This window comes from Microtus oregoni, unplaced genomic scaffold (genome assembly GCF_018167655.1).
Source record: "Microtus oregoni isolate MIOR12 unplaced genomic scaffold, Mior012 000009F_ref0000495, whole genome shotgun sequence".
Lineage (NCBI taxonomy): Eukaryota > Metazoa > Chordata > Mammalia > Rodentia > Cricetidae > Microtus > Microtus oregoni.
The window spans coordinates 56,804,463-56,829,517 of NW_024543068.1; the positions used below are offsets into that span (position 1 = coordinate 56,804,463).

Here is a 25,055-nt window from a genome sequence, read left to right on the forward strand (position 1 = left end):
AATGGCTGAGGAAGGCATTGATCAATTTTCTTGGCCAGAGTAGCAAGTGTTGTTTTCATAGTGTATTCTTAAATAGGGGTGTAAAAGTTCTAGTATCAGCTATTAGCTTTGATTAATAATTCTTACTTTTTTAGGCAGCAAAATTTATATATAGTACTCATTGAACACAGATAAAAATTATTTCTTTTTTTTCTGGTTTTTATTTTTTTTATTTATTTTTTTTAATTTCTTTTTTTTTATTGAGAAAAGAAAAAAAAAGTTTCCCCCTCCTCCCATCCTCCCATTTCCCTCCCCCTCCTCCCACCCTTCTCCCCCTCCCCCCACTCCTCTCCCCCTCCCTCTCCAATCCAAAGAGCAGTCAGGGTTCCCTGCCCTGTGGAAAGTCCAAGGTCCTCCCCCCTCCGTCCATATCTAGGAAGGTGAACATCCAAACTGGCTAGGCTCCCACAAAGCCCGAACATGAAGTAGGATCAAAACCCCGTGCCATTGTCTTTGGCTTCTCATCATCCCTCATTGTTCGCCATGTTCAGAGAGTCCGGTTTTATTTCAAGTTTTAGTATATACATTTATCCTCAATGACAGTCCATCATATTTAAAAATGGCAACTATTTTATTATGATTATTATCTTCTGTAACCAATAGATAAGGTAATACAAATAGTTGTGTGTTCTTTCAATCACTTCTCTAATGCACTGGCTTTACTCAAAGTATTTTATAACTATTAAATATAAAAGTCACTGAAAAAATACAGTTCATGATTGACTTATCCCAATGCAGATGTATTAAAAATTTAAATCTCTGGGCCTGGAATAATGGTGCAGAGGTTAAGATTGCTTGTTGTTCTTGAGGGGACCTGGGTTTGGTTCCCAGCACCCACATCTAATAGCTCACAACTTTCTGTGCCTCTGGTTCTAGGAGATCTAACATCCTCTTTTGGCTTCTTTGGGTATCTGTGTATACATAACACACAGCAGAAACACTGACAAATGCACATAAAATGAAAAGAAATTTTAAAAAAATTACAGCTTATGTGACTCATGTGTGATTTAATATTTGCAAAATCTTTTCAAAAAATGTTTAATTTTGATCAGTTTTACCATTATAACTAAGTAAAGAGAAGTGAGGAGGATAATAAATTGTCATAATACACTGGAATTAATGTTTTAATAAAAGTAGTATTTTTCAGTTACTATTACAATTATATACGTGCATCAAATCATAATCTAATATGAAGGATATCTGATATGTGACCCCAGCAGGGTCACAACCCACAAGTTGAGAACTGCATTAGAGCAAGACTTTGCAACAGAAATACCAAAAACAGAAAAACTCAAAAAGAACATGTCAAATACACTTTTCCAGTGTTACTTTGGCATAACCATGCCACCAAGAGTAAGCAAACTGTCAAAATTTAAGACATATATAATATCAAAGGTCTTCTGGATCTATAAAAGAATAAATACCACCAAATATTTTCACTTCAAAAAAATTACTGGGTACCCAATGAAAACCAGAAACCCACAAAGTCTCATCAAAACCCAGGTGTTGGCCTTTTCTGTGTGCACTCACTAGCTATTCAAACTTTCAAGATTATGGAACCTGAAGCTTCTTAGCCAGCAAAACCATCAATTCTAAATCTTGAATGTCAAGGGCCTATTTCAAATCCCTAAGAAAAGCATTCCTCCTGGATATTTACCCCATAGAAATCACAACAAAACCTACACACAAGTGTTTACAGCCGCTCTATTCATAATCACCAAAAGCTAAGGACTCAAATTCTCCTCCGATCAGTCACTCAAAAAGCAATCCCCATGACAACACAGAATGTATTCTAACAAACTGCTAGTATACCCAATAATCTGAATAAATCTCAAAGGTATTAAAAGGTAGGTACAAGAAGCCAGCCTCAAAAAGTTATGGACTTTACGACTCCATTTATGTGTGATTATTAATAGATAAAGGTATAATGATAGAAAATTAAGATGGCTGTCAGGTTAGAGGGCAGGGATATTACTGATCATCAAGCAATGATGGGCGCATTTTCAAGAGGGATAAAAGTGTTTTGTATCATGACTGTGATTGCAGTTACTCAAATATTTATGTTAAAGTGTACACAACAGTTTGTGAAAAAAGTCAATATTATTATATGATCAATATTAAAGTAAACACTTTCAAGAAATCTAATTTTATTCACCCTTTCTGAACAGAAACATTGCTTATAACAATGCTATAAACAGTCATTTTTTTAATTTTAGTAATATTTATTAATAGTAAAAACAAATGTCAACAAATCAACTGAGTTAAAACTGTCAAACTTCTACGAATTTTTAATCATGAAAGGACTTACCAAGTTCATCGAGACTCTGAGCAGCTTTGGTTATCTCTCTACTTCCTCCTTGCAGTTGTCCCTGGAGTCTCTTACTGAGAAACAAGATGCGAATTATTCTCCGAAGCAAGTCACAGGCAACCTGTTCAAGTAACACAGTAGTAAGAAAGTACAGTAGCTCCATACAGTTTCCATACCATTGTGGTTATGGTCAGTTAATCTGTGAAGCTTTCCATTCCTCAGATGTGAAAAAAAATTATTCATCCTTTTGTTTCACACTGAACACCCTAAATAACCACATATCTTTAAAAAGAACATCCACAATCCCATATTTAACCTTTACAAAAACTCCCAACTTATCCCAAATAGAGCAAATTTTAAATTAAAACACTATGGAGTTAAAGATTTTTCTTCAGCCCTATTCTAGGCCGATTGCTGTTTGACTTCACATTAATGCAAATGGAAAGGTGCGAAAAGTTGTGATGCTAAGATCACATTTCCATGCAATTAAGTCAGAATCTGTAGGAGTGGTAACCATGCACCAGTTCTGCTTGCTTAAAGCTGATGGCAAAGTGTTGTGTTGGGCTGCCTACTGCTACCTCCACTCTAGTTTCTCTTTTCTCAATGTCTGGGGACTAGTCTTTAAAACCCTCAACTTCACTAGTCCGTAAAGGACAATCCTGTCAATAAATTGTAAAAAAGAAAATCAGGAAGACAAAACTCAAAAAACTATTACTAACTTTTCTGTCACTTCCTAGTTCTTTTTCTTTTCCAAATGTAACTGAGTTTTAAAAAAAGAGAGAGATTTAAAAGTGTGCACACTCTGATGGGGAAACTGGGTGCAGAGCCACTGCCTCCAGAGTGAGATTAAAGAGCAAACCAAGGTCAACTCTGCCTCCACAGTGAAACAGGTGATGTATGCTGCTCCTCAAATAGGCCCAAAGCTACTTGAAAAGCAAGAATTTGTACTGAGGAAAACCCTAAAAGGTAGCAATAAGAATTAAAAACTCAAGCCAGGCGGTGGTGGCGCATGCCTTTAATCCCAGCACTTGGGAGGCAGAGGCAGGCGGATCTCTGTGAGTTCGAGACCAGCCTGGTCTACAAGAGCTAGTTCCAGGACAGGCTCCAAAACCACAGAGAAACCCTGTCTCGAAAAACCAAAAAAAAGAAAAAAAAAGAATTTAAAACTCAATGCCCACCCAGGGCTCTCTCAGCCCCAGGCTAGGGAGACAACAGGAGTCTGCCCAGTGCCAATGAAGACTGAGCAGGAGACAAACATCCACAACCCATCAGGCTATTTATGGTAAGCAAATATAGAGTGGGGTGTGGAAAAGAGAGAGGGAGGAAGAGAAAAAGAGAAAGAGAGAGAGAGAGAGAGAGAGAGAGAGAGAGAGAGAGGCGCTCATGTCCTGTGGAGAGAGGCATATTCCAAAGATGTGAAGAGTGAATTGAGATGGGTAGCCTATTTGTCACCTAGGGCCATGATGCGCCCATGACCCCACCGCAGCAGTGGTCTGTGTCGATGTCTGTGGCTCCTGTTACCTCCAAAAGCCAAGAGGATAGGGCTACACAAGTTGGCCCTGACCCCTCACTGGCCAGAACATTAGGGAGAACTGGCCTTGCCCTTCACCTGATGCAGCACTCAAGAGAGTGGATCCTGAACCTCACCTGGGTAGCGCAACAGAGTTAATCCTGTTGGCAGGGGAGCAAGCTGGCTGCGAGGGCGTGAGAGTGGGAGAACCTGCTTCCACCCCTATCCTTGTCTCCATGTAGTAGATGTGGTGGCGTGCTCAAGAGAAAGACACCCTCCCCACCTTGCCCTTAGTCACCTGCAGCGGGAGGGAGAGCTGATCCAGCCTCACCAACTTCAGAACTAGGGAAAGCTGGTCCTGAGATCATGAGAACCAGGGATCTGGTCTGGCATCTCACTGCAGCAATCATGAGAGCAGGCCCTGAACTTCATCTGGGCAGAACAGTAAATGTGACCCTGATGGCAGGGACACTGGTGAGTCAGCCCTGAGAACTTGGCCCCACTACTCCTCTGTTGATGTAGGATTCTCTCTGTATGCTGTGAATACCACTGGTTAATAAAGGAACTGCTCTGGGACTATAGCAAAGCTATAGGGGGAACAGCTATAGGCGGGGAAAACTAAGCTGAATGCTGCGAGAAAGAAGGCAGAGACAGAGAGAGGTCATGCAGCCCTACCAGAGACAGACGCTGGAACTTTTTCCGGTAAGCCACAGCCTCGTGGCGATACACAGATTAACAGAAATGGGTTAAATTAATACGTAAGAGTTAGCCAATAAGAGGCTAGAGCTAATGGGCCAAGCAGTGATTTAATTAATATAGTTTTCTGTGTGGCTATTTTGGGTCTGAGCTGCCGAGCAGCGGAAACAAAACAAGCGGCCTCCTCCAACACTCTGTCATGCACCCCATGGAGAAGGGAGAGGTGCCTCCCATATTCCGTGCAGCAGGTGGGAGAGTAGAACCCCTGGCTCTGCCCCTTGCCTGCTGCAACACTTGGGACAGTAGGCCCTGCACCTAGCCTGAGCACCAAAGTAGAGCTGACCTTACTGGTAGGGATGCAAGTGAGCCTACCCTGAGGTTCTATGAGTGGGGGAGCTGACTCTGCACCCCTCATCTGCCATGTGATAGCAAGGTTGAGGGAAAGATGCCCTCCCCTCCTTGCCCCTTGCCACCTACAGCAGGAGAGAGCTTACCCTGCCCCTTGCTGGCTGCAGCACTTGGGAGAGTGGGCCCTGCACCTTGCCTGGGCAGCACAGCAGAGCTGATCCTAGTAACGGGAGGAGGATGAGCTAGCCTGAAAACGTGAGCAGATCTGGCATGGGCCCTCATCTGCCATATGGTGGTGTGGGCGAGAGAGAGAAACCATCCACCACTACTCAACACCTATGGTACATGGGAGAGCTGTCCCTGAGGTCACAAGAGCAAGAGAGCTGGCCCTGCCCCTCACCAGCTGCATCCCTGCACAGTGATCCCTGCATCTGGGCACCACAGTAGAGCTGGGCCCAGTGGTGTAGGTGACCTGGCCCTGAGGGCATGAGAGCAGGAGAACCAGCCTACCCCCTTGCTGCTTACTGCACAGGGTGAATTAGCCGAAGCAATGCTGGAGAGTGCACCCTGGTGTTGACCAACACAGAAACTACCCAGTCTGAGAGCCAGGCCTAGGAGTTGTCCCATCCCAACATCCACCCCATCTATGATCTGCTGGAGCATGTGAAAAGGCTAGTCCTGCAGACCCTAAGCTGCAGGGTCTCCATGACACAGGACAACAACAGGATATCTAAGGAGTCTCAGTGAGGGTCCAATATTGATAGTAGACACCAGAGGCCTCGAACCAGACCAATGACTCACTGCAGTGAACACATGCATGTAAGATGCATGGACTAAAGGGTATACTGTGTGATTCACTGTGTCAAACGACAGCTTCCATACAAGAAAGATTTTTTCTTTTCCTTTTCTTTTAAATTTTACTTTGTTTTATCTTGTGGGGGAGATTGCAAGGGCAGAGGGTAGATGAGAAGGGATGAGGAGATAAGCTGGACTGAGATAGATATAAAATCCATTAAAAATAAATAAAAATTTAAAAATTAATAACTCCAAGGTCTGGGAAAGATAACACAATTGTTAAGTTCTTGTTGTACAAGCTTAAAGGTGTGAATTTGGATCCCTCATCACCATCAACTCATAAAACCCAGGTTTTAGCATACATCTGTAACCCGCACACTGTGGGAGTGGAGACAGGATTCCTAGGGATTGCTGGCTCTTACTAAAGAAGTGAGATCCAGGTTCAGTAAGACCCTATCTCAAAAACATAAGGGAAAAGGGATCAAGGAAGACACTAGACACCTCTATCCTCATGTTCACATACATACATATACACATACATATACACACAAAAAATAATTAAAAACTCCAGAAACACAACATCACTAAATGTCCAGGTATAAACATTCTTTAATAGGTAAACACAGAACATATTACAGCCATCCCAGCCACACTCAGACACTCATATAGCACATGCATACAAACATACTGTTTAAAAACATACATAGTCAAGACACGCAGGCAGTTAACATGTTTGTTTAACTTCTTTTCACAGTAACCATATGATGAATAAGAAATAATAATTTCCATCTAGAAACCAAATGTTTGGCATATCTATTTATTTATTTGTTTGTCTGTTTGCTCGTTTAATTTAATGGAGACAGGATCTCACTATGTAGCTCTGGTTGGAAATCGATGGTACACATTGGATCACCTGTCTACAAGACATCCCACAACCGCAGTGTGGTGACAACATCTTCATAGTGCACATTAACAAGTTCTTCTGCCTTCCAAATTTCTTATAAAATGGTTGGATGCAAGTGACTTCATCAGTTCCAGATTCTGCATTTTTGGCAAAGGTCTGGAAGATTGCTCAGCAGTTAAGAGTACCTGCTGCACAATCACAAGGACAGGAGTTCAGATCCCAGCACCCACATAACAGGCAGAAACCTACAGGAGGACGTAGGCAAGATCGTTAGGTGGTGGTATATCCATAATGTAGGTATGATTTTCTCTCTTGGATATTAAGTATCAAAATCCACTAAAACTGATTATAAAATCACTCCAATTCTACTGTTTCATCTTTATTTGTTCACACATAAAATTTCTGTCTCCTCTATTATTTGTTAGGGTGAGGTGCCTAGAAATAAGTATATTTTATATTTTTGGTTTATCAGTTTCAAAAGGCAGTGTTTCTTTTTTAAGATTTTATTATTTTAGTGTGTGTAACTGTAGGTACATAAATATCAAGAAGTGCTATCAATTCACTATAACATTAATCCTTATTGATGCCCAAATGGAACAATTTGAGCTAGTTGAAACAGCAAAGAGCAAGCAACTGTACCATTCTGCCTAAAACTAAGAGATTTTCTCATTTTCATGATCTATGACTTTGGAGCTAAAATGAAATAAGTGGTCACCAAGAAGATTTCGGAATTGGCTCCGAAGCACCTTTTTCATGGACCTCATAGTTATGGTGTCTGGTATAAAAATTTTCAAGATCACTTTATACATTTTCTTTCTCCAACTGAATCTAAGATTTCCCAAAGAAACCTTTGTCTGTTTTAAGAGAAATCATTATTTCAAGATAATTTTAGAAACTAGGCTTGCTCATTGCTAAACTTTCTCCACAGACATGGGCAGCAAATGTCAGAACTAAAATAGGATACAAATTTTCATTTGAGTGATTCAAGAACACAAATAAAACATTCTCTGATTACAATTATGCATAGACATATATACAAAATGTACATACATAAAGCTTATGCTATTTTAAAATATAAAACACCTCAATTTCACACTGACACTACCAGCTCAGGATCTATCTTCCATCTTATATCTTACACATTAAGAGTTGTAGCTCTTAAGGACTATTAGAGAAACATTAGGTAATTCACTTGTTTGATTGCACAACATACAAAAAGTAGTATCTAATTAACAAAGGCAATACCATAATGAAGAGTGACTACTGAATGTGCCTAAATATTGCAATGCTCTTATCACTTTTCACTGTTAAGTTCTATATTTTTTTTTGCCAAACCATAAAATTTTCATTTCCTATACTTTACAGTGCTTGTTTAAACTCAACTCTATGCTCATTACAAGTCTTTACATTGGTATTTCTCTAATTATGTTGGTTGGCTGAAGTACTCTATTAAGAGTCATAAAGAAATGCCATGAGAACAATCTTCTCGGTTTTCTTTTATGCTGATGAGAGTCTCTTCTTGAAAAGCAGTTCAAATAATATATCAACTACTAGTCCTTAAGAAATCAGCACAAAACTCAGTGGCTGAAACTATTTCATACTCTGCAGCTTGAGAATTAGGGAAGAAATAACAGTGTGTCATGTGGGATCACTCACTCTGCCTACTGATGTAACAACTAGGCTGGTTCTTGGCAGCGGATGAAAGCATCGCTGAGACATCAAGTGCAACAGTGCCTCCCTGTTCATTAGAACCACACGGCTAGTCTGAGCTTCCTCAGAGCATGACTAAGGCTTGCAGGCTTTTTATACAGATGTTACTTTTGTAAAGCAGATATCAAAGCTGCTGCGCTCCACAAAATGTAAGCCTTAAATTATTTACTTTCCTAGTACCAGAAGGTGCTGTATGAGCTTCCAGACAAGAAAGACAACCAACTGATCCTACCCAGCTATGATATGTTTGGACGACACCAACAAACACCATGACATGATATCCCTAAGGATGCAGCTGTGGCACACAAACCTTGGTAGTAAGAGCACTCTAATTGTACTGAAGACCCACTAAACAAGAGGGATACCCATGCCTGGTACTGGAAACCTAGCTAACTACTCAGTGCTAGTGAAATCATGGTTATTGAAGGAAAATCTGTAACCACTAACTTAATAAACCAGCATAATCCCTAACACCAATCTATAAACATTTATCTATGTCTTAGGGTTTCTATTGCTATGAAGAGACACCATGACTATGGTAACTCGTCTAAAGGACAACATTCAACTGTGGTGGCTCACTCACAGTGCGGAGGTCCACCCTATCATCATGGTGGGACATAACGACATGCATGCAGCTGAGAGTCCTACATCTTGCAGGCAAGACTGAAACACTGGGCAGTATCTTGATTACAGGAAACCTCAAAGTCTGCCTGTTGACTGAGATTTTCTGTCCCGCCTGGTCCTACAGCCATTAAGTCCCAAAGAATCACACAGAGGTCTGCATTAGTTATAAACTAAACTGATTGGCCCCTTAGCTCAGGCTTCTTATTAACTAATTCTTATAACTTACATTAGCCTATAATTCTTGTCTGAGTTAGCCACAAGGCTCAGTACCTTTTTCGGCGAGGCAGGCACATCTTGCTTCCTCTGAAGCTGGGTCATACTGCAGACTTAATTTCCAGAATTCTCACTGCCACGCCTCTACTTCCTGCCTGGTTGCGCCACTTATACTTTCTGCCTGGTTACTGGCCAATCAGTATTTTATTAAAAATAATACAAGTGACAGGATAAAAGACCACTGTCCTACAGCACTTCTCCCCCTCTTTTCTTTCAAAACAAGAACTCTGAATCAAATCTCCCTTGCTTAGCTTTTATACTGACCACTATCCATAACAACTTGTAACCAACATTCTAAACAAAGGCAAAAATCCATAATCCATTTTTTGGGAACACAGGCATAGTCCAGCCACAGAGGACACAAAATAGTAAGATGTGATACCTTGCTGAAAAAGGTACTAAGCTACCTTTCCATCAAGGAAACTTTTTTCAACAGATGGACATGATTACAGAAAACTACAACCAATCAAATGCAAAGCTGTAAACCCAGTCACAAATGGACACATTTACAAAACACTATGGTATCTAAGGCTCACAGAACACTGTAGTAGATGGGGCAAAAAGACCGTAAGAGCCAGTGGATCAGGGAATTTGTTGTGGGATTGTGTCTCATAACATCAGAAGCTGTGCCCATAAAGTCTTACTAACATGACTGCTCAAATGTGAGCCAAATGAGAATGATATAAATAAACAGGCCAAACTAGATGTGGAAAAGTCCAGAAGGCCTCAGTCTACACAAAGAACTCCAGGCAACTGAGGAAGGCTGGGAGCAGGAAAGGTGGTCTTCCCTGGAGAAGAGCACACCACTTGGTCAGCCCTCAAAATGTACATATAGTAATAGTATATGGATGCAATAGGTTATAGTTAGGAATAGATAGGTATGTGAAAATACATTTGTGAATGTAATAAACAATTAATACAAAAAGAGGCCATCAATTTGAAGGAGAACGGTGAGGGGTATATGGAGGGGATGAAGGGAGGAAAAGGAAGAAAGAAATGTTGTTCTTAAATTATAGTCTCAAAAATAAACAACAAAAAGTAAGCCACAAACTAGCACCAAATCTCTTACATCAGCATTGGTTTTTCATGATTTTCCTATACTAGTCACTCCATATGTTGTTAGATTGTTTACAGAGCTTGGCATTTCTATGCTATTACTTCTTCATTTCCTTCTTGATACACTCACTTGCTTAGAGGATAATTATAAAATCAGTAAGGTAGATTTATACTCTATAAAAAAATAAAGATAAAATTGTGCTCGAGATACAATGCAATTGGTAGACCTAGAATACACAAGGTCCAGGGTTTAATTCCCAACAATGTATAAAACTAGGCATGGCAGCACAGGAGAAGTGGAGGCTGGAGGAGTTCTAGGTCATCCTCAGCTATACAGTAAGCTTCAGGTTACTATGTGAGATTGTACTTCCCCCACCAAAAAAAAAAATCTGTAAACAAAATAATTTGATAATACCAACTAAACGAAAAAAAGAACTAAACCAAGTGATAACACAAAAAGCCTATATAACAAAAATGGATATGATAAAAATAAATATTTTTAAATTTCCCAGCAAAATTCTTCACAGACCTTGAAAGAACAATACTCAACTTCGTTATACAAAAACAAAAGGCCCAGGACAGCCAAACAACTCTGTACAATAAAGGAACTTCTGGAGGCATCACCATTGACAATAATCATAAAAACAGACAAGAGGAGCAATGGTATCAAATCGAAGACCCAGATATCAACCCACACCCCTACAAACACCTGATTTTTAACAAAAAGGCTAAAAATATAAAATGGAAAGAAGAGAGCATATTCAACAGATGGTGCAGGCATCACTGGATACTGACATGGAGAAGACTGCAAACAGATCTGTCTATCACCATGCACAAAACTCAAGTCCAAATGGATCAAAGACCTCCACATAAAGCCAGCCACACTGAACCTCACAGAAGAGAAAGTGGAAAGTACCCTTGAATACACTGGCACAAGAAACCGATTCCTAAATATAACTCCAGTAGCAGACACTGAGAGCAACAATTAGTAAATGGGACTCCTGAAACTAAGAAGCGTCTGTAAAGCAAAGGACACCATGAACAAAACAAAACAAAATGGCAGCCTACAGAATAGGAAAGATCTTCACCAACCCCACATCTGACAGAGGACTAATCTCCAAATTAAACAAAGAACTCAAGAAACTAGACATCAAAAGAACAAATAATCCAATTTAAAAAAAAAATGGGATACAGACCTAAACAGAAAACTCTCAACAGAGAAATTTCAAATGGCCAAAAGACACTTAAGGAAATGCCCATCATCCTTAGCTATCAGAGAGATGAAAATCAAAACAACTCTGAGATTCCATCTTACACCTGTCAGAATGGCCAAGATCAAAAACACTGGTGACAACTTATGCTGGAGAGGATGTGGAGTAAGGACAACACTCCCCCATTGCTGGTAGAAGTACAAACTTGTGCAGCCACTTTGGAAATCAGTATGGCGATTTCTCAAAAAATTAGGAATCAATCTACCTCAAGACCCAGCAATATCACTCTTGGGCATATATGCAATGCTCAATCAAACGAAGACATTTGCTCAACTATGTTCATAACAGCATTATTCATAATAGCTAGAACCTGGAAACATCCTAGATGCCCCTCGACCAAAGAATTGGGGGGGGGGGGTACATTTACACAATGGAGTACTACTCAGAAGTAAAAAACAATGACATCTTGAAATTTGCAGGCACATGGACAGAACTAGAAAAAAACATACTGAGTGAGGTAACCCAGACCCAAAAAGACAAATATAATATGTAATCACTCATAAGTGGTTTTTAGACATAAAACAAAGAATAACCAGCCTACAGTTCACAACCCCAGAGAACCTAGAAAACAAAGAAGACCCTAAGAGAGACATACATAAATCTAAATAAGAAGCAGAAAAAGACAAGCTCTCCTGAGTAAATCAGGAGTGTGGGTGGCTGGGAGAGGGGGAGTAGAAGGGGAGAGAGGAGAAAAGGAGGGGAGCAGAGAAAAATGTATAGCTCAATTAAAAACAAATCATTTAAAAATACAATAAAAGTGATTAATATAAACCTCTGGCTTCTACATGCACACATACACACTTGCACACACACACACAACCCCCCTCAAAAAAACAGCTTCAGAAATGATATCCTTTGTTACAGACCTTCTCAATTTTTCTTATATATTTTTAAGATTAAAAGTTAGATTTTAAAGCTAAACATATGGTTTTAAAAGTTTAAAACTGAAATGATAAATAGTTCAAAAGTAATTCTTAAATTTATGAAGAATTTATGAATTACATCAAGTAAACCCTATTATATTTTTAAAGCATGGAATTAATTTTAAAAGTGTTTAGGTGCTGAAATCTATAAAACTTGAATTTTCATTGACTTTAAAATTTAAATGTTCTATGTAAAAGATTATAACCTCTCCAAACTTATTCTGAAAAGACTGAAGTAATTCATAAGCAAACAATATTACTAAAATGAATTAAGAAAATAGAGATAGTCCTTGAGGTGATAATTAAATTCAACTGATGTATTCATGTATATAAATGAAGCCAAAACCTTCTACTTTAGGAAAGAAAAGGTTTTCTGGGAAGAGACTGGAATGGAAGTTGGGGCAGGGGAGAAAGATATAAAAAGGTACTTTCTTCTAATTGGACACAAAATCATAGGAATTTTATGCTCAAGGCAAAAACATCCTTCATGGCCATTTCCTTCTTGCATTCTGTCTTAGTGAGGGTTTCTATTGCTGTGAAGAGATACCAAGGCCATGACAACTCTTTTAAAGGAAAACATTTAAATGATCTGGCATATAGTTCAGTGATTCAGCCCATTATCACCATGGTGGGAAGCATGATAGCATGCAGGACACGGTGCTAGAGAAGGAGCTGAGAGTTCCACATTTGGATCTGTAGGCAACAGGAAGTAACTACCACACTGGGTATGGCATCTGAGCATCTGAGACCTCAAAGCCTGCTCACAGTGACCACTTCCTGCAACAAGACCACATCTACTTCATCCAACAAGACCACACTTATTATAAGAGCCATTTTCTTTCATACCGCCACTTCCCTACCCTACATATATTTAAACTAACTTGAAGCTCAATTAAAAACAGATTACATAGGAACATCAGTTTTCCCAATGTTTAAAATATAAGCAAAATAATGAGAATAATAATGATTAACAACCTGAGTAAACTCATGAAGAGCCCCCAACAACACAGAATAATTTAAAAGGTAACACATTTCTAAGACAAAGTCCCTAAGCTGAGACTAAGTATAGGCATTATTTAGGCTTGGTTTCATATTAAGCTTTTCAATCATCTTTAACTACTTTCTTTCCTTATTCATGGTGATCTGAAATTATCTGTATCAGTGTCTATCATCCCAGTATTGTCTCTATATGGACTGTGTCCACACTCTGAAGTGTGTCTCTCTTCTCCTCTTTCTGGTCCACAAGATACTTCCTTTACTGTTTCTTATTTAAGGGAAATATTCCCAGCTTTACAAAAGACCTTCTAATTGGGCACCCAGTTGATAACTGGGGACAATTTAATTTATAGAGTTTTAAGAAGAAAGTTGGTTTTCCTTTGTACGATTGCCCCGTCTCAGTATGAATTAAGAGGCCAAGAACACTAAAGAAATGGGTCTTTAAACTGTTAATACCATTCTCCATCTCAATCTGTACTCTAAATAGAGAGGATTGGGAAATCCCCTATATCCAGGATTTTATATCCAGATTTGAAACTAGGAGACTGCTTCTCGGTCTGTGTGACTATAGTCTTTAAACCCTGTCTACATCTATAGAACTTGACTCAGATACACTGAATGATTCCCATTTTCAATCAGTTCCCTGTCTGCAAACTTTCTGTGCCTCTGACATACCTGCTAGAAGGACAGGCAACCCTACGTGACCACCCATTGTCTCTTGACCAACAGACAACTCTCACTTGCTCTCTCCAAAGTCTTTCCCTCCCCTCCTTCTCTCTCCTAACCATTTTCACGTAAGGAAAATACCTTTTCCTCTCTGCCCTCCAGAGCAACCATCTAGCCAATCTCACAAGACCATTCCTCAGTTCAAGAGAATGAGGTCCGGAAACAGTCAAACATCCCCAATCAAGGAAATTTGTATTCATTACAGGACATACTGAACGGACATATAGACAATATAGGGATGTATGCCCTCGTTACAGAAACATGGGCCAGTTTAAGAATTGTTTTAGTGACTTCTCATAAAACCATAATAGACTGCAGGATGAATTCCTTCATGTCTGTCCCCATAGTAATAGGAAGTCATCTCAGTATTGATTTATTAACAGTTCCGATGAAATGGAGTGCATTCTTCAAAAGGCTACTGAAGTAGCTGGGAGATAGCAGCCAACATCCTAATCCATGATGTCCGAACACCACACAGACCCCAGATTGAACCCCAAGGACCCTATTCATAGAAGTAGTAAAGACACCTCTTAACTTGCCTCAAAACAGAAAAAGAGATGTTTAAGTATAGGTTGTCAGCTCTCACAGGGTCAAAGAAAAAAAAAAGAGTATTGTGAATTTTTCCCAACTACCTATTAAGGTCTTCTGAAAATCAACAATACCAAACCAGAATTGATGGGAACATAATCATTAATAGCTATAAATTTCATAAACAAGCTGCCTCAGATATTTAGAGAATGCTACACAATCTTGAACTGAGGCATCAAATACCATCTTTAAATATGAGTCCTTTGAGATTACAACAGCAGAAAAAATAACAAACAGGAAAGCAAAAAAGAAAAAAGAAGATTAGAGGGGGAAAAAGTAACTATGGACTGCTTTAATTCAACCACTATCTCACAGCAGCCCACAAAACTGCAGAAAACATGCCCCATGAGAATTATGCCACCTGAACCACGGCCAGTGTATATATAGCTGAAAGGTAGGGCATTGGAAAGGAACTGTTCTGAGTGGCTCAGAAAGGACCAGCAGGAAACAATTCACTTACAACAAAATTCTGGGCATTGTCTCCCAAGAGGGAGAATACACATTTGAACTGCAAAGGCCCAAACACTCTAGGTTCCACTGTAAATACAGTATCATATTAGTGAAGCCACAGTAACATGTGATCCAGAGGGGAAGAAGAAAGAATACTTACTGGATACAGAAGCTGCCTTATCTATCCTGACCCAACTTGTCAGCCATTTGTCCAGTGTCAACTGCCCAGTACCAAACAAGGATGGGCAGCCTAAGGGACGAAGATTCACTTTTCTCCTTTGTTGAGGCACAGGTCCCACCATTACACATTCCTGCCACTACCCCTGCTAGGTGGAGATCTCCTTAATGCACTGGGTATCTGTCTCCCTGAAGGAAGAACAGAGGCATGTTTCTTTAGAGCCAGAGCACAGTATCCTCTAGCTGCTTTCCTCGTAATTCTGACACAGAACTTCAGCCTGTCCCTGAAAACATAAGAGTCCAAAGGATGGCTCCACACTCTGAGCTATTTTTAAAAAGGAAGGGAAAATGATATCTGTTAGGCAAGTCTAAGGAAGAAAAGGAAAGTGGGAGTAAAGAGTGAATACAATCAAGAGACACTGTAAGCATGTCCTAAACCATCAAAGAATAACTGTCATAGAGAGACACTTACCATCAACCTCTGGCCTCTACCCCTTCAGGCACAAGTACAGTCACCCGTACACACCATAGGCACAACAAATTTTTCCACTTATAAAACAGTATGAAGAATAAGAATAAAGAACCAGATGTGAGAACCTACCTGGAGTCTTGCTAGTTGTGCAGTACGGGCTACTATTTTATTATATGGCTCAACAATTTTTGATTTCATCCTAAGGCCAAAAAAGGGAAAAGAATGAGAATAAAATCATTTTCAATATACCAATGGGTGACTAGAGAAATGGATTAGTGGGTAAGTATGCTTGCTGAATAAGCATGAAAATCTGAGTTCAGACCTCAGCACCTATATTAAACGCGGGGCATGGATATGTTCGAACCTGCAACCCCATGCTATCGGGGAAGGAGACAGGAGGATCGCTGGGACGCACTCCAAGTTCAATGAGAGTGTCTCTCTGTCTCAGAGGAATAGGTACAGAGTGATACTATATAACCAATATCTATCTACCTTTGACCTCTACCCACACACATGTACATGCACACATATATATCACATTCAAACACAAGCATACACAAACAAGTGAATCTCAACAGGTACATCTGTATACATATTAATAGCTAGAAATAGATTCATCTTGTATATTTATAAAGTAAACAACAATACCTATCAACAGCTCCCTGTAAAGCTCCAATTCTTGTCTGCATCATCTGAAGAACACCTAGGAAAGATAACAATTCATATAGGCTTTATAAATTTACAAGATTCATGCTGGACCAAAGTAATCAAAAACAAAAATAACATGAGTACAATCTGTAGGGTTAAGCCAGCCCCTTTAGGGGGCAGGTTTGCCTCGGGCGAATGCATACAATTTCGGGCGCGTGGGAGGCGGCTCGTCCCTTTTCCTGCCTCCTGTGAAACGGCTACGCGGGAACCTCGGTTCTGTAAGTTTATTTAAACATTAAAGCTGTATATATTCTTTAATATCTGCCTTGCATTTATTTACGCCGGTACATTTGGCGCCTGCCCCGTGGGGCTTTGCGGATACCAGCCCCAAAATCAGAGGCTCCTGAGGGCGACAGCTCCCAGTGGCACCTCCCCCCGGAAGTCTCCCTGGGTGTGCGGCGCCTTGCGGATGCAGCTGAGATTCTGAGCTACTCGATCTTTCCTGGTGCCTGCTAAAAAGTCAAACGGGATGGGAGTATTAGCACTCTCCGGCCCCGCCCTGCCTGACAGTGGCACAAGCGCCTCTGTAACAGCGTGATCAGTCTCTGTTCCCCTCCCACCTCCGCCAGCGCTCAGGTCACATGACAGCGGACCTGCGAGCCGGCTCAAACACTCCAGCATCCCTTTGATTTGTTCACTTTGGCAGCTTTTCTCTCTGTTCCCTTTCTGTCCCAATTGCTATTTATCAGCCTGGTGTCTGCTCCAATTTTTGTTTATGAGTCATTTATTTCAGACTTAGGCCACGTGGACTCAAGTGGACTCTTTCGCCACCACTGGCAGGAACCGGTCATTGCAGGTAAAAGAATTTTTTCTTTTATAAATAAAATGTCTGAGAGCGTGACTGTTTTAGATTTTAACAGCTTTTTTTGAGTGTACCATGTGGGAGATTTTACAAGAGGTGTCTATCACCCCACATCTATAAATATTTCTGGGATTCGTAATTTTCCTTAGAACTATATGGTTTGACAATAGGAAAATGATAAAATCTCTTAAGGCAGAGGTTGAACGTTTAAAAACTATTGAGAATGACAACAATCTTCTCAAGAATCAGTTTGAAGTTCTCCAGGAAGAAAACAGATCTTTGTTTAACATGACTCAGTTAACTGAGCAAAATTTAGAAAAGGTAGAGGCTGATGTTAAGGAGAAATTCATTACTATGGAAGAAGGAACAGCTGAATTGGATCGTAAGTTCCAGCAGTCCCTTTCTGTAGGAACTGAAACATTAACTGAGAGAATCAAAACTGCTGAATGTGACAATCGAATTTTGTCTAAAGCTTATGACAGATTGGCGGAAAGATTGTCAATACAAGAAGGCACGGTTTATGCCATAAAAATTATGTCCAAAGATGACAAGTTATCTCTAATAGACAAACTTCATACTTTAGAATCCTCAATGAAGGCTTTGGAACATAATTCTGGACAGGAGATTCAGACATTACAAAAAGCAATGGTGAATAGAATTGAAAAGATTGAGGAATTTCTAAATTCTGATGAAGAAGAGCAAAGGGTAGAAAGGCAAATTTTAACTACATCTGTGGATAAATCCCTCCAGGACAATTTCCACAAAGCTCTACCTACAGCTCTACATGCCTTTCCAGTAATAACAACAGAAAAGGTGATTGGTTCCAGAAACCCTAGGGTCATCAAGGAAGATACATGGGAGCCTGTCCGTATGAATGATCTCAAAGAAATTAAACAGGCTGTCATGACTTTTGGGATGCATGCCTCTTTTGTTAAAGAGATGCTAAAATCTTGGGCCACAAAAAGCAGAGCAATCCCCTCAGACTGGCTCCAACTGAGCTCCGCGGTCCTTGAGAGTGGACCGCAATTGAAATGGAAATGCTTATTCAGGCAAGAGGCTAGACTTTTAGAACAGCAGGAAAAGGCGAAGGGAATTGACATTTCCCTAGATAAAATTCTAGGTGAAGGGCTATTTTTCCGACCCTCAGGAACAAGCTAATTTGGACGAAAACACACTCTCCATGTGTACTACAGCAGCCTTAAGGGCTTGGGACAGGGTACAAGACCCAGGACAGAAAATGGAATCATTTGTCAGAGTTAAACAGGGTCAGAGAGAACCCTTTAGTGACTTTTTACAAAGACTAACTAAGGCTGTACAAATAGGGATATCTGACCCAGAAGCAAGACGTATAATGATTGAGTCTTTGGCTTACGAAAATGCAAATGTGGAATGCAAAAAGATCTTGAGGCCTTTAAAGTTCAGATCAGCGCCCTTGGAAGAATGGGTCTTGCATACACTGAATGTTGTCACATTTGACTATGGCACTGAAGCATGGGTAGAAGAAGCAATTTCCAATGGTAAAAGGAGACACCAGAATACCAAATGTTTTAATTGTGGCAAAATGGGTCATATGAAAAGGAATTGTAAACAATGGATTTTCAGAAATAATAATAATGCATCTTCTAGAACTAACAGAAATAGAAGGACTCAGCCTTCAGGTGTATGTAGAAGATGTGGAAAAGGCAGACATTGGACGAATGAATGCAGGTCTACAAGAGATAGACAAGGCAACCTGATACAGACGGGAAACGTGAGAGGGGGGGGCCTCACAGGCCCCCATGGCAAACACGGTTCAGTCATTTCCAGTTTCTGCAGAGAACATGCCTCGTCAGCACAATTAGGAAGCCACATGCCTACTGTTACAAGCAATAGTGATCAGAAAGATGAGTTGCGTGTGTTTTGGCAAACTTCTATAAATGATCAAAGACCTAAGCTGAGAGTGTGTGTAAATGGCATTTTTATTACTGGCCTGCTGGACACAGGTGCTGATGTAAGTGTCATTACCCCAGATTCTTGGCATCCATATTGGCCTCTTCAGAATGTAAATGTTCAGCTCCTGGGAATTGAAACCCTATCTCGAGTAAGGCAGAGCACGAAATGGGTTGAATGTATAGGGCCAGAGGGACAAATAGGAAAATTAAGGCCATATGTAGCCAATATTGCAATGAATTTATGGAGTCGTGACCTATTACAACAATGAAATACCCAAATTAACATTCCTGCTACTTCTAATATTAAATAATATTAAAAGATATTACAAACCGGAGAAAACTGGCCATTCGGGCTGTGCAAGAACAAGCAATTGATGTCCCTTCAGAGATACCAACAGCCTTGCCTCTAAAATGGTTGACTGAGAAACCAATATGGACAAAGCAATGGCCTTTAGCTGAGGAAAAGTTACAGGCTTTAGAACAGCTGGTACAAGAACAACTAGATGTTGGACATATAGAAGAATCTACTAGCCCTTGGAATTCTCCTGTATTTGTGGTTAAGAAAAAATCAGGTAAATGGAGAATGGTGACAGATCTCAGGGCCATCAACAAGGTTATTCAACCTATGGGCCCTCTGCAATCTAGAATTCCTTTGCCCTCTTTATTACCAAAAGGATGGCCTCTCATAGTTATTGATTTAAAAGATTGTTTTTTCACTATACCTTTGCAAAAAGAAGATAGAGAAAAATTTGCCTTCACAGAGCCTACTTATAACAATTCTCAACCTTCGAGGAGTTACCATTGGGCCGTCCTCTCCCAGGGAATGTTAAATAGCCCCTCCCTGTGCCAATATTTTGTGAACCAACCATTGCAAATAATACACAAGAAATTTCCCAAATCTATAGTATACCATTACATGGACGACATTTTGTTATCCGATTCAAACATAGATACCTTGAACAGACTGTTTGAAGAAATACAGATACTTTTACCCAAATGGGGATTGCAAATTGCTCCTGAAAAGATTCATAAGGGAGATTCTGTTAATTATTTAGGTTATAGAATAGGTTTGCAAAAAATTAAGACACAAAAGGCACAAATTCGGAGAGATCGCCTACGGACTCTTAATGACTTTCAAAGACTGTTAGGAGACATTTCCAGTCTACGACCAGCTATAGGGATAACACCTGATCTAATAATTCATTTGAACAAAACCTTGGATGGTGATAAAGATTTAAACAGTCCCAGAGAATTAACAGCTGAAGCAGAAAAGGAACTGACAATGATTGAGGAGAAATTACAACAGGCACATGTGGACAGAGTGAATCCAGAGCTCGATTGTATTCTCGTCATATTACCATCAAAAATTTCTCCTACAGGAATTTTAATTCAGAGAGATGATATTATCTTGGAATGGATCTTTTTACCACATAAACCAAGTAAGAAACTGAAAACTTATGTGGAAAAAGTCTCTGAGTTAATTATAAAAGGCAAGCTGAGACTTCGTCAACTAGCAGGCATAGACCCAGCAGAAATTATAGTGCCTTTCACTGCTGATGAACTAAAGAAATTATGGGAAGATAATGAACCATGGCAAAGAGCTTGTGCTAATTTTTTGGGAGACATTAATAACAACTATCCAAAAAGCAAGCGGCTTAACTTCATAAAGAGAACTTCTTGGATCCTTCCTCGAATCGTCCGTGATGCTCCAATAACTGGAGCCCGTACATTTTATACTGATGCCAATAAATCAGGGAAGGCAGGTTACAAATCAGAAGACTTGGGTAAGGTGGAACAAAGTCCTTATGATTCTGTCCAGAAGGCAGAATTATATGCCATTCTTATGGTACTAAGAGATTTTAAAGAACCTATTAATATAGTTACTGATTCACAATACGCAGAAAGAGTTATTTTACATATTGAAACTGCTGAATTTATACCTGATGATACAGAACTAACCTCACTGTTTCTCCAGGTTCAAGATTTGATCAGGAACAGGCTTTGCCCTATGTACATAACACACATCCGATCCCATACGGGTCTGCCAGGTCCTCTAGCACAAGGTAATGCAGAAATTGATCAATTATTGATTGGTAGTGTGCTACAAGCCTCTGAATTTCATAAAAAACATCATGTTAATAGCAAAGGTTTGAAGAAAGAGTTTTCAATTACATGGCAACAAGCTAAGGAGATTGTGAAGAAATGCCCTACCTGCTCTTTCTATAACCAAACGCCACTGCCTGCAGGGGCTAATCCGAAGGGCACCCATAGGAATGAAATCTGGCAGATGGATGTGTTCCACTTTGCAGAATTTGGCAAATTGAAGTATGTTCATCACACCATTGACACTTATTCAGGCTTTCAGTGGGCAACTGCTTTAAGTTCAGAAAAAGCTGATTCAGTAATCACTCATTTATTAGAAGTCATGGCTATCATGGGTATACCTACACAAATAAAGACAGATAATGGTCCTGCTTATGTCTCTAGGAAAATGAAACGGTTTTTTGATTATTACAATATCAAGCATGTTACAGGTATACCATACAATCCTACAGGTCAAGCAGTCATAGAAAGATCAAATCGAACTATAAAGGATATGTTGAGCAAACAGAAAGAGGTGGAAAACACCCCCAGAAATAGGTTACATAATGCTTTGTTAACCTTGAATTTTCTCAACGCTAATGAGAAGGGAACGACGGCTGCAGAAAGACATTGGATAATGGAAAAGTCTGCTGAACTAAATCAACCAGTTTATTTCAAGGATGTGCTGACCTCACAATGGAAGCCAGGAGATGTGCTGCGTTGGGGAAAGGGTTTTGCTCTTATCTCCACAGGTGAGGAAAAATTATGGATACCATCAAAATTAATAAAGGTTCGGTTTGAAGAAGAGAAGTCACTTGGAAAAGATAAATAACAATTCAATCACAAGGATGACGGGCATTCTGATGGTAAGGATTACAGATAGGTTGGGGGCAGGGTTCTTTCCTTATCTCCACAGGAAAATACTCATCTTCAAAGAATTTAAGGGACCCTGAATATTTAATTACTGATGGATGGAAAATAATAATGACCCACTAAGTATCAACAATAAAATTCTATACATTCTGTAAGTATTGATTTTTTATATATATATTTATATGTTTTATTGAACACTTCATTATAAATGGGTAGAGCTGGTTTAGGAGTTGGACTATGGCTCAGTCCCTCTTCAATTCCACGCCTGTTGATAAGAGATATTTCAGAATTTCTGTCTCAGGTCAGGAGCCATGAAATGGGACAGAATAAGAATAATTTTATACTTGATAAACTTTCTTTGCCTTTCCTCATATCTGTGTCTTTCTTTATATGTTAGTATATGTCCTTGTTGTTAATGTTTAAATTTCCCATAACAAGCAACATATTTTCCTATAGTAATCTTTGAAGTTTCCAGGATGAAGATGGGGCCCCACAACATCAACTCAATCTAGTATTTATGACGTCATGAATTTTTTTTTAAGCGCTAATATTAGACCCGTTTTTTGGTACCAACTGCAGGAGACAATTTCGAATGATGCACATTTTTGACAACACTCTGGCCGGACCTTCTCAAAACGCTCAGAGACTAGTTATAATTTTCTTAGGTCAAAGATTAATTTGGGAATTTTACCATCATTTGCTTTCACAGGGGCCCCTAAGAAGAACATTGCCCCCATGTCAGCTAGAAGCAATCTAAGAGGACGACGTCCCCTCTCCCAACAGAGTTTGCCCACAGGGTTAGGGACATCTTTTAGTGGTTGCTTTAGGGTTGAGGGGATGGGGAGATATTGTATGGAATTAGGGGTATATTCAAAAAAGGGGGGGGGGATTAACTGGTTTGATGGGATGATTGGTATTTGTGACTTACTGTTTTTAGAAAATTATATTGGTACTGTTTCTTGTATATTGATATATTGAATATTGAATGTGAGTGTTCCTACCTCTATTTTTGTATAAGAGTATGCTTATATTGTATGGATACATCTATCATATCACAATGTACATTTCTACCTCTGATACTATTTATGTAATAACATGGTTTACATTTGATATGTAATGGCATTGTTTACAGGTGAAGATCATTGTCTTCATATATTGCACAGTTGCTTATTCTCTTAGTTTTCAAATTAGATAGGTATTGAGAATTATATGTTTGTCGTATTTATTTTTAGGTTAATCAGGTCTTTTAGATACATAGAGATTATATTTAGTATAGATAGTATAATCTTCAGCCTCTTTGAAGAGCTGTAGAAAATGGCCTTTAATCTAACCTAGAATTCTGTGCCAACGAGACACAATTACTCCTGGCAACACCACTTTACTCCCGAGAGAACGTTGAGCACCAAAAGACTCCACTGGGAGATTGTCTTCTTGGCAGAACTGGCCTTTGGGTTAAGAAAAGCCCATACCTCAACTACTGACTAAGATATGAAACAGGATTGTCTTATCTTGCCAAGACAGGGTAGGATTATTCTAAGAAAGTTCCTTGCATTTGATAATGGTATGTCAGTTATGTTAGGCCTTAGCCAAAGTTGGTTGACTCAACATTGCAAATGAGATTTTGGGTGATTGTCCAGGTAGTCAGTTGTCTCTGTCATTTGTTGCACATTTTGGATATCTCTCGTTTGTTAAGTAATATTTATTCCCTTCTCAGATCTTTGATGGAGTTGAAGATTATTTAATTGTAGTTACTCTCTACATTATTTAGACTCCTTGAGATAGAATGTCTAGCAAAACTTTTGTTCTCAATATTGTTTGTTATATTTATCATTTGTTATTATTGTTTATAGTTATATTTGGTTTAGTTCTGTCTTATTTAGACAAAAGGGGGAGATGTAGGGTTAAGCCAGCCCCTTTAGGGGGCGGGTTTGCCTCGGGCAAATGCATATGGATAAATCGGGTGCGCAGGAGGCGGCTTGTCCCTTTTCCTGCCTCCTGTGAAACAGCTACGCGGGAACCTCGGTTCTGTAAGTTTATTTAAACATTAAAGTTGTATATATTCTTTAATATCTGCCTTGCATTTATTTATGCCGATACAACAATCTTAATGTTTTCTGCCATCATCCTGATGCAGACAAACTATATAGCTTCTGTATTCAATTATAAAAGCCGGCTTCTAGCTTCCCCCTCCCATACCTGGCCCATGACAGAAGCCCGACAGGAAACTAGGTTATCACTTACTGCTGATAGGTTTCCACGTGGCAGGGTGCAGAAATTTTAAAGCTAGACAGCGCTGAGGGCTGCATAACATTGAAAACACACTTGGCACTGCTCAGATACTTGGAATTTAAAATTTAAACTGTAATAGTCAAACTAACGCTACACATATTTGCTGCAATTATTTCTTTAAAATCTTTGAGTGATATGTAAAAGCTCCAGTTGAATTCTCTGCTTAGTAACCTTCCCTGGTGCCATCTTCACTGCTGCAGTAAAGCTATACCCACAGCTTGCGTTCTCAGCCATAGGCAGCACACTCCTAGGCTTTCGCTGTTTTTCTACTTGCTCCTGTGTTCAAGGATCTCTCAAGGCTTCAGGTTCACTCATCTTCCTTTCACCTACATCCTTCCAAGGATTTCATTCAGTCCCAACATGTAAATGCTACCTTTTCTACGAAAGCTGATTTACTTACACGTGTGTCTGTAGAAAGGGGCAAGTGACATTGTTATACCTTCCTGTATACAGACATATAAAACCTCCAGCCCGAAATTCTAGCCTGTCGAATTTAATATGTCA

The 25,055-nt window shown here is 39.6% G+C and overlaps 1 protein-coding gene across 2 annotated transcripts in view; it reads right to left on the bottom strand.

The window, feature by feature from the left end:
* The window catches only part of Cog5 (component of oligomeric golgi complex 5), a 235,607-nt gene that overhangs the window by 192,116 nt on the left and 18,436 nt on the right, over positions 1-25,055 (bottom strand). For both annotated transcript variants that reach the window (XM_041657980.1, XM_041657978.1), the window contains exons 4-6: positions 16,515-16,569; positions 15,996-16,065; positions 2,348-2,468 (exon numbers count right to left, since the gene is read on the bottom strand). In XM_041657980.1, coding sequence (XP_041513914.1) covers positions 2,348-2,468; positions 15,996-16,065; positions 16,515-16,569 — 246 coding nt within the window. The remainder of the gene's footprint in view (positions 1-2,347; positions 2,469-15,995; positions 16,066-16,514; positions 16,570-25,055) is intronic.